This window comes from Carya illinoinensis, chromosome 6 (genome assembly GCF_018687715.1).
Source record: "Carya illinoinensis cultivar Pawnee chromosome 6, C.illinoinensisPawnee_v1, whole genome shotgun sequence".
Classification (NCBI taxonomy): Eukaryota; Viridiplantae; Streptophyta; class Magnoliopsida; order Fagales; family Juglandaceae; genus Carya; species Carya illinoinensis.
In genome coordinates, this window is record NC_056757.1 from 13270637 (window position 1) to 13281066 (window position 10430).

Sequence of the window (10430 nt, forward strand, 5' to 3'; positions counted from 1 at the left end):
CCACTTCCTTCCCCTTTACATTTTCTCATAAACCATACAAGTACAAACCCGGTCCACGGCATCCCGGAATTATGTATGGCTAAGATTTTCTCTTACCTTGTGCTATGGACTACTGGGGCCGTAGATGTACTGGACCCTTTTCTTTCCAAAAATATATACAAGATTTATATGGAAATAAGAAAATATCTTTTAGAAGTCATAGAAAATCTCCAAAACCACAACACCCAATCCAACCTCTTTCATGAGTCCGGAAAAAAAGGAGAAACTCATGACTAATCAAAAATTAGAACAGGATCAAGAACTAGTGGGCAAGTAAAATGTTATATTAATAGCCCTCACTTTCTGGACCCGTGAAGGCTTGTTTTCCTTTTCATCTTCCAGCGCTTCCTTCCCTTTTTACATTTTCTTGGAAACCAAACAACAAGTACAAGCCTGATCCAAAGCCGCACTACATTTCCAAGAAAGAAGCCCCCAAAAAGAAAGAAACCGAACCAAATCTTGCCTTCATGCATGAGAGGAGCACAGGGTACTCAAAGTAATGACGTTGGGCTGAGCTCGGGCAGCATGGTGATATGGGCGAGATTTTCATATGAGGGGTGCCATTGCTTCTTTGCCCTTACGTATACCATTCTTCCAGGCCTTCCTCACCCTTCTATAGCGCCCATTCTCATTGTAATTTTGACTGATCGATGTTTAATTTTGACAGATCGATGTTTAATGAGAAGGGTGCTATTGCATCTGCAACATACAAAGCGGAGGAACGAAGGCTTCTTGAAGCTAGGATTTGATATTCCCAAGAGAAAAAACGAAGGCTTCTGTCATGTGACCTTCAGCTTGGCCTACGGTTTCGCCCGATAAATGTCGACATTGAACACAAGTGTAGGATTGGGTGCATTGGTGTTAAAGACAAACACCAATGGAAAAGCTAACGGGTGTAAAAAGGTCGGTGGGCTTTACACACACCCCCATCCTTCCTGAATTCCAATATGCAATTATATCATATAAAGTCTTTCAAGAATCCAATCAAGTCACGGAAGACTTTACAGGACTCTTGAAGTATTTCTTGTCTCATCAAGTATCTCAATTGATATATTATATTATATATATATATATATATCACTCTTCAGACATCCTCAGAGAGTAATGCTACTTACATCGAGTTTATCTAGGATCCAAGACTCCACCCACCAAAGTATTTCAATAATTACAGAAAGCAACAAGAAATAAATATGAAGCATTATGAATGGCAATAATGTCACCTTTAAACAAAAGATGAATCGTTTATTAAACATATTCTCTATACCCTGGCAACTTATTGCCCCACTCCAAGAAACAAAGTAAAATCGGTTTTCAAACATCACATTAAATTTAGCATCTGGATTTAATAATATTTTTTCTTTCTTTCTCGACGTACAAAACGTTCATTGTTCAAAAGTCTTGTACAAAAAGACAATTATACAAATCAAGGTATTGAGACCCCTTCTCAAAGTGAAGTTCCAGGGAGTTCGTACAAAAATATATGATTTACACAATTTAGCTCCTTCCCCTTTAAGGTTCTATACATACAAGGGGGGCTGGAGAATTTTGTAACAGTATACACATACTCGAAATCTAATCATGTTAAATTGGAGATGGTTAGAAATAAGTGGCCAAACCTGTAAACAATTTTGGTCGAGTATCTTTCAACATTCAGTGACACCAGCTGTTGCTACTATCTGCATAAAAACAGAATACCAGCAATATTTCAATTTCTGGTACTTTTTTTTTATCGGTCATTTCTGGTTCGTTTCATCCCACAAATGTATTGCCACGTTAGGTTTTCCATTTCGCACAAGTGGAAGTTCTTGTTATAAGTTACGCATTGGTTTAGATTTGAAGAACTTTGCAACTGCCTGGTAAAGATTCTCCTCCTCAAATGGCTTAGAGACATATCCATCCATCCCACATTTCAGGCACTCATCATACGTGGCATGAATCACATCAGCTGTCATTGCTAATATTGGCACGTGCCACTCTCTCTTTCCAATAATGCCTTCATCTGTGGCTCCACCATTCACTAGCTCGTTTGCGTTGGTCTCCATTAGGCGTATTCGACGGGTGGCCTCAAACCTGCAATTAGAGGAAAGATGTAGGGCTATGTTATGACAGTGAACCAGTGAATTGTACTTACTAAAAGTTCCCTATAATTTAAATGGTTCCATTTTTTTTGGGATAAGTTAACTGGTTCCACATTTTCATGCCAATGATCTTTAGGACCACCATATTTTTATCTATGTACACAATATGAGTTTGTAAATGTCTGGATAGTAGATTCAAGAGTAGGAAAGCAAGACACAAATGATCCAGATTAACCACCAACATTTTCGGTCTTCTACAACCTTTGCCCGGGATTCATTATGAGCTTGTGTTCTTTTTTATAAGTATACTATTGAGTTTTTGTGACACTAACAATTATCACCTGAGTTTTCTGTCAAGGTTTTGACTGAGATTGTAGCTGTCAAAATTCCTTGTGGACAGAAAAGATTGCTTTGCATATGTTACCTTTCAGGGTGTGGTTAACTACTAAATGGAATTCTCAATCATGTGATATCAATTAGTATGTCTCCACCATCAATCCAAACTTGACCGTGTCTACGTGCACTAGGTTTGTTGGATCCAACATAGAAAACAGCATCGGATGGGTGTTGCACCATTTAACTGCTATATTACAAATGAACTTATCAAAAAAACTACTATTACAAATTATCCATTTTCCCATGCCACATTTAGACAATGCATCGCAAAATGCAGAGTGATAAATATCTTCACATGCACAGCATGTGGACCAACCACCAAATGAAGTATATGACGTTATTATATAGCTGCCATAAGTAACTAAATATATTGATTGCATTCAAGAATTTTAATACATAAAGAAAAAAGAATTTTAATACGTACCCATCCATCTCTGGCATTTGAATATCCATGAAGCACGCATCAAAATTATGTGGAAGTTTAAGCAATGCCAGAGCGGCTTTGCCACTCTCAGCACACTCCACATCAGCTCCAAACTTCTTCAGTGCACCTGCAGCAACCCTGCGGTTAACCCTGTTGTCATCAACCACTAAAATTTTCTTGCCAAAAAGGAGGCTCTGAAGGAAAGAACCATTAGAATTGTCTTTCCCCTGCTGCCTCTTCTTCCCTATCCCCAGCACCTGTTGAAGACATGCAGCAACCATACTGGCCCTTAAAGGTTTCATGATCACAGTATCTGCAAAACCTGCTGACTTTGCATTATCGAATTCAGCATCACTGATATTGGTTGCAAGAAGAATCATCTTAGGCAACTGAAACATATTCGCGCTCTGTTTCCAGTCTAAGAGGCGAACATTCAGACCACCTTCCTCACCAGACATCCATGAATCCTTCTCTACTAGAACTAAATCTGGCTGGAAGTTTCTGTCATAGTAGATAAAGTAGTTTTATTCACAAGCTATATCTTAAAACATCATACTGTACATTTGGGGTTTGTATCAAGATTCTAATTTTATTTTACTCGAAAAAAATTCTTCTGAGGACATGTTATGCACAAACACAATTGGCATTCCTTATTCAATCAAGGTTTGGGTTCATTACAAAAGTACAACCTTGAAAATTTTGTAATTCATTTTACCACTCTGTATTTAAACATAGGTAATTAGATACTCTTGCAATGTTAAGTCCATCTAATTGCCTCTTTTTCAAAAAAGAAATTCTCTTTTCCGTTGTGTTCAAGAACCTAATTTATTGCAATCAATTCCATTCAAACCGTGGCATTTAGAACCCACACCCTGGGGGGGCCCCCTTTTTAAAAAAGAAAAAGTCCCCACAATTTGCTTTCCAGAAACTAGGACACAATTTTACAGGTGGCACCATAAATACTAATTTTATCAGTGTTTTTTTCTGTAAAAAATTGGAATGTGAGCTGCATTAACAAGACTTTCCTCTCTGAAGCCATGGCTGTGGTCATTGCCTTGGCTTTGTATTTTTAATAGGGATGCAGTGTAAATCATTTGAAAATTGAACTCGGGCAGTGACTACAGGGAGGAGCAGAAAAAAAAAATACAATAAAAGGGAGCTTACCGAGATGTCGGGGAACCATTTTTTCCAAACATGGCGACGGTGCTCTTGATGTTACTAGCAACTTCCACCACAATACCAAGTCTCTTTAAATGGTACCTGGTTATGGCAGCTCTAACCGGTTTCTCATCAACTACTATTGCTTTTAATCCTCTAAGACTAGAAGGCAGATCTTCAGAACTAGGTTTTTTCATATCACTGTGTAGATTTTTCCTACACCTCTCAAAAACAGCAGTGAATGAAAATGTGCTGCCAACCTGAGGTCGGCTTATGAAATTTATCTGACCACCCATTAGCTCAACCAAACACTTACTGATGCTCAAGCCTATACCAGTTCCTCCATAATGTCTAGAGGTTGAGCTATCTGCCTGCATGAAGGGTGTGAAAACCCGATCCTGGGCACACAGCGGAATACCAATTCCTGTATCCTCCACGCATACCGTCAGCGTGACATGTTCAGAAGCTTCATTTGTAGTCATCTTCCGTGAAGCATCAGAATGGAATTCTTCATCAGCAATTAGATGCTTAAAGGTATCCCAACTATTCCGCTCATCAGCAGCTTCACAACCGCTTAATGTCTTAAATTGACGTCCACCAGATAAAAATAGACCTCCATCTGATCCACCATTCATACAAGTCTCAACTTTTCCATTTACCATGGCCTTCGTATTTTCAGCTTGATGGACCTTAACAAATATATGTCCTCGTTCGGTGAACTGTCAAATGCTCAGTATAATTAATAAACTGCAAAGCTCACAATTAGAGGGCCAACCATAATCTTCTACCAGTAAATTAGATCACTATTTGAAGTAAAGTTAAGAATATAAATTAAAGAAACTGAGCAGTAAGAAATCAATGGTGAAGAATTATTTTTTGGGTAATTGACAGAAGGGCTTTAATATCCACTTACCTTAACAGAGTTGCCCACAAGATTTGTAATAATCTGTCTGAACCTCCCTGGATCACCCATTACAATTTCAGGAACTTTATCAGAAACAAACACTGCCAGCTTTGTTTCCCCAATTATCAAAGTTCGAGGATTGTAGCATTCAATTGGTCACAGAACCCATTGCAAGATGAGCAGAAAAAATAGTTTAAAAATTAGATGAACAGAACGAATAGCAGTTCATATTCACAACTACAAGCATTAAATGAAATGATGTAACACACTGAGAAAAATCATTATTCCCTTATAACATGTTATTGATGAACAAACGATTATGAATAAACTACTGTTGGGCTTACCTCAATTCCCTTGTGTCTAGACTTCTCAGAAAATAAAGAGAGGACATCATCTAGAATGGATCTGAGGTCAAACGGGACTGCTTCCAGCTCTAACTTTCCAGCCTCAATTTTTGCACGATCTAGCACCTCATTAATTAATGCTATCAATGCTTTCCCACAGGCTTGCGCAGTTTGAGCATAATCCCTCTGAGTTGAGCTTAATTCTGTATCTAGAAGCAGAGCAAGCATTCCTGCCATTAATAAAGAGTAGCAATCCCATCATTAGAAAGCTCTAAAGGAAAGATTAAAAATGTAACAATTTCAGATGAGAAGAAAAAACTAGGCTTTGAACATACCAAGGATGCCATTCATGGGTGTTCTAATTTCATGAGAAACAGTAGCTAGAAACTGGCAAGAGGATCACAGGTAATACTCATGTTAAAAGGCAGAAGCTTGGAAATTTACTTGTAGTATGCTTTACAAGAACATCGATAAGATTACCTGGGATTTTGCAACATCTGCAGCTTCTGCTCGAACTTTTAGTTCTTCCATTTCATGGAAATCATCCTCAACTTTAACAATGTGAATTCCTGCACCATATAAGATATAACCTACCAGTAAACCAATCACAAAGAACAAGAACGCAGTGGTGAGTGCTGTCCATGACATGGGCGCCTTCTGATGGTATCTGCTCAAAACCCAATGATAAGCATCCATGAGACAAAAACCACGGAGCTCTTCTGCCTTCTGAAATTGTGAGCAACAACTGGATGCACTTACCTGCATATCATTTGATGCTTCCTAAAAGGATCTCCAAAATCAAGCTTGCTCTCATGAGAAAGAGACATGTCACCATCTTGATATTGGTGACCATACATGATTAGGGGATCCAAGGAGTTTGTGACATCATACACATTCACTAAAATCGCCTGATTTCCAGCAAGTTGACCAAGTAAATTCTCCACAAGGGACTCAACATCAAAGGCTCCACCAACATATCTGTAAATCAGAATTTCATTAACAGACATTTAGAACCTTCCACATTAACACTCACCCGGAACATTAAGCTGGGAAATTGAAAGCTAAAGCTTTAACTCATAGTCAAATATAAAAACATCAAAACGTACTTTGAGGTGTAACAAACAAGGAGAAAGGAGGAGTGCGGGTAAAGGATCATGCCAAGGCTTCAAAATGTCATACAGCAAAAGAAAGTGATAGTGGTTCAGGCAACACTGCTAATGAATCCCCATGCATAGAGCAAAAGACACTGGTTTGGTCAGCTTCATGCTCAGTACGATTTATGAACATGGTCCAGAAGTAATCCGGCCCACATGTCATGCAAACTCAACAAAAGAAGCCAAAATCAAAAGCTCATACGTTTGCCTGTGGTTAATTATGGAAATCCATGTAGACTCAATACCTCTATTTAAACCATGCATTTTTATATATGCTGTGGAAAAGAGACACGATTCTGCCTCCAGCAAGTAGAGGCACAAATATAGGAGAAATGGCAAAAAGCAAAAATCAAATGAAATACAACTTAATATAATAACTCTAATATCAAGTCATATCAAACTATTACCACCGATGGTGTGACTTCACACGCACAATGCAGATGGAGAAAAGGATAAACTTGATAGTTGAAAGAGAAAAATACAATGTATACCCTCAAACTGTCATCTCCTTTTACAATGTGGTCCCAAACAATCACTTTTAACATGTAATGTTTTTTTTTTCCAACTTGAACCATGTCTCCAAGAACAAAGTCCCATTTAATCCCGGAGTGCATAGGCCCTCAGCAAAGGACATCCGATTTATTCAGCTTCTCCGAAGACCACTACGCCACCCCTTGGGGTTACTCTTAACATATTACACCCAAAACTACCAACCTTCATCAAACATTACTCTCGACCCAATTTTAGACACTAAGATGGACGAAAATAGGTTACGCAATACAGCACTCAGATCTTAGCGAAGGGTGTACATTGACACTTCTTGGTAGTCTAAAAATAACATAGTACACCCACAAACTACCACTTTTCATCAAATGTCACACTCTGTCTAAATTTAGTTCTAAGATTGACAAAAAAAAAAAAAGGTGATTAGATATAGGTGGATCTTGATTGGAGGTTTATATTGTAACTTTCCAGTAGTAATAATTTGTTAAAATGGTAATTTAGGTACCACATTGTGAATGGTATGACAGTCTGGGGACACAAAATGTAATTTTATCTAGTTGAAAATATCAGATTAAAGCTCCACCAGTAAAAGAATGCAAGTTCCCCTACCTATCATTCCCAAATCCAGTTCAGGCCATTTTTTGGGGGGTATGTAAAATCCAGTTTAGGTCCGTCTATGAGTAAACATGATCACTATGCAAAATTCAATTGGTTCATAGACAGTTATCTGCATACGATAAACATATAAAACCAGCCACAAACTGTTTCAAAGATAGTATTCCAATCAGAATGCAAACTCAGAGGACTTACCCAGCAGTTGCTTCAGCTCGCTCTTGGACTGTTGGGCTCAAAGAGAGCTTGGACTTGTAAACGGGGAAGGTCAGTACAACACCAAGATGATGAGATCCCAGGAGCCTGAAGGGGCTTGTCAAAACGGCTTTCCCAGTAGCCCTTGCCCTCAAAATGTTTTCTCTGTCTTCCTACATCATGCAGAGGCAAATACTTAATTTAAAAATAAATAAATAAATAAATAATAAAAAATCATGGAGGGGAAAATTTAAAGGCCTGAAACATCAAACGTACATATTACTTGAAATCATGAAATCCAAACAAGATAAGCGAGGTAAAGTTCATAAATCGTATAGTTTACCTCTCCTGACATCATGTCAAGTGATTCAAGGTAAGAGACGCTTTCCTGAGAGAATATCACAGGTGCATACTCATCTCTCACCGGTGAAGGCTCCCTCTCCATGGTCTTTATTGTCCACCCATGTTGCCTTTCAAAATTTCCTCTCTCTGAATTAACCACTCTCTGTGCATAGGCTACCCCACTCATTAATGGCCGCTCAAAAGCAGTTCTAGCTGTGTACTCGGCGAAAGTTTCCTGTATTTTACACAATTAACAATAAATAAACAATTGCATTTTATAGTAATAATAGTGAATTATAAGAATATAGAGATTTAAATTTCCGTAAGTTATTTACATAAATTTTCTAGTCTTCGTTTCTATGGGAACAAAACAGCAAAAATGTCAGGAATACCAAATTTTTCCCTTTTCCTCGTAACCTGGCAACCAAACATAGCCATACAGTTTCAGCTCAAAATCGAAGCGCAAGAAGAAGCACAAACCTGATCAATTGCTGAAGGGTTCTTGTAATAATGGAAGGTGGAAACGAGGATGGCGAGGGCGTGGACATGATTAACGCTAACACTAAATTGATCTTGCAACATCCTAGCTCTCTGGTCACACATGCTTCCCAGTACCTCCTTCCTTCTCACTCTATTATCAGCATCCATCCCATTGTAGATCATCGTGCTCAAGAATGCCATCACCATTATCCAAAGTAGCAGAAACTTTGGGAGCCAAGCCCTGTTGGCCTGAATAAATGTGTAACCTCTTTTGGTCCCCATTTGCTCATTCAGCCTCACAGCCACAGAGTGGTGGTGGCCCTGCTGCATCTTGAGACCCATCAGCACTGAACTCTCTCCGACCCACTTTGTTCTTTTTCTTCTTCTCGTTTCTCCGCTCCCCACTTCATATCTAAGCTAGAAAACCCTGAAATTATGCATACAGATATATAAGCCAACTTTTGACAAAGTACGGTAAAATTTGTCAGATACACCTTTTTCTGGTAAAGAAAGAGAAGGGGCACTGAACAACTCGAGTAAATTTATCATTACAGCATTTTTTTTTTTTTTTTTTTGCGTGATTCAATCCTGCTAAGAAAGCATAAGTATTAAGTACACCCACAACCAACGCCAAAAATATTTTAACACGGGCACAGAACTCTCTCTCCCTCTCCCAGAGTAGATACTCGTCTGTAGGCTAGAAACTAGAAAGCGAGAAGGTCACAGAGACCCAGGATTTAAAATGAGGAATAATCTATTCTGAGAGACAAGCATGGTTCTTAAAAGATGTACAAAAAAATAAAAATAAAAGCTCAAATTCCAAAGAACACCCCCCTCTCTCTCACACACACTGTCAAACGGGTCTGTTCCTGTCTGTCTCAAGGCTTTGAACAATTAAAAAATAAATAGGAATAAAAAAATCCAAAGCGTAACTCTCTAATAATGGTCTCTCCAACTCCAAGCAGAGAAGCGTGAAGTTTTAGCTGAGGCGTCTGGACAAAGAAGACCACGTTCACCGTTTTCTCTCCTTAGAATAATCAATCAAAATGCCACAGATTGACCCCAAAAAACACAGACAAACAGCGAAGCATGCACATCCCAGATGCATAAGAGAGAGAGAGAGATGGAAAGCAGGCTACTTTTCGGAGAGAGAAAGTGCAGTAGGGGAGGGTTGTTGAAAGAACAAATATTTACCTGTTGAACTGGGTAGGAGTTGCAGGTTGTGGCATGATACAATGCATGAATAATGGAAAGCAGCTCTTGTTTTTGTAATAGATTTATTTCAAGGGGGGCTTATTTTATTTGTCCCATGCTTTTTAAAGTAACAATGAGAGAAACTAAATCGAATTTTTAGGATTTTCCAAGATACGCTCTTGTCTCCTCGTCCTATCTCTCTCTCTCTCTCCCCCTCTGTGAAGCCCTCTCTCTTCTCTCTCTGGCTTCTCTTTATAATAATGTACTATTTCACATCACACTCTGTCTCCTCTCTCTCTCCCCCTGTATTTACTTGGATTAATTAATTTAATTCTTTTGAAGCTGATAGCTGAGCTTTCCAAATTGAACAATCTTGATGGATTTCCTTCTTCAAAATGGATTGTCCATATTAAAAAAAAAAAAAAAAATGGTGCTTTACTTTCAAATGTGCCAACATTAACAAACCCGGAATCCCTTTTGGCTGTTCTGTTAAATATAACTTTGCGCAGCACCTTTTTTCCCTTCTTTATCAAAGTGTAAAATGAATCCTCACATGCGATCTTGCGCTCTTCTAGTCTGTAGTTTGTGTAGCTTTGTTTTCTTTTC

General features: G+C 38.5%; 1 protein-coding gene and 1 long non-coding RNA gene across 4 annotated transcripts; one reads left to right on the top strand and one right to left on the bottom strand.

Annotated features, from left to right (window-relative positions):
- Positions 1-211: 211 nt before the first annotated feature.
- LOC122314251 lies at positions 212-1071 on the top strand. Its single transcript, XR_006243660.1, has 2 exons — positions 212-620; positions 707-1071. It is a non-coding gene; the product is annotated as an uncharacterized LOC122314251 (long non-coding RNA).
- Positions 1072-1376: 305 nt separating this feature from the next.
- On the bottom strand, positions 1377-10019 carry LOC122313727 (histidine kinase 4-like). 3 transcript variants are annotated; one of them, XM_043128919.1, is made up of 13 exons: positions 9825-10019; positions 8631-9057; positions 8152-8385; positions 7812-7981; positions 6103-6321; positions 5824-6010; positions 5679-5730; positions 5344-5573; positions 5009-5107; positions 4102-4814; positions 3146-3438; positions 2938-3064; positions 1377-2109 (listed from the first exon to the last, which is right to left on the bottom strand). In XM_043128919.1, exons 2-13 carry the CDS (start codon positions 8970-8972, stop codon positions 1848-1850), a joined length of 2928 nt encoding a protein of 975 aa, XP_042984853.1. In that variant the 5' UTR covers positions 8973-9057; positions 9825-10019; the 3' UTR covers positions 1377-1847. The 3 variants fall into 3 exon arrangements, with proteins under 3 accessions (XP_042984853.1, XP_042984851.1, XP_042984852.1); XM_043128917.1 differs by having other exon boundaries at positions 2938-3438; positions 9825-10018; XM_043128918.1 differs by lacking the exon at positions 9825-10019 and adding an exon at positions 9564-9803 and having other exon boundaries at positions 2938-3438.
- Positions 10020-10430: the final 411 nt, after the last annotated feature.

Excerpts from the sequence above, each read along its gene's own strand:
- LOC122313727 (XM_043128917.1), bottom strand. The coding sequence starts at position 8,972 with ATGGGTCTCAAGATGCAGCAGGGCCACCACCACTCTGTGGCTGTGAGG. Across the intron at positions 8,386-8,630 it reads ACCCTTCAGCAATTGATCAG|GAAACTTTCGCCGAGTACAC; the intron begins GTTTGTGCTTCT and ends TGTAAAATACAG. Across the intron at positions 3,439-4,101 it reads AATGGTTCCCCGACATCTCG|AAACTTCCAGCCAGATTTAG; the intron begins GTAAGCTCCCTT and ends CTACTATGACAG.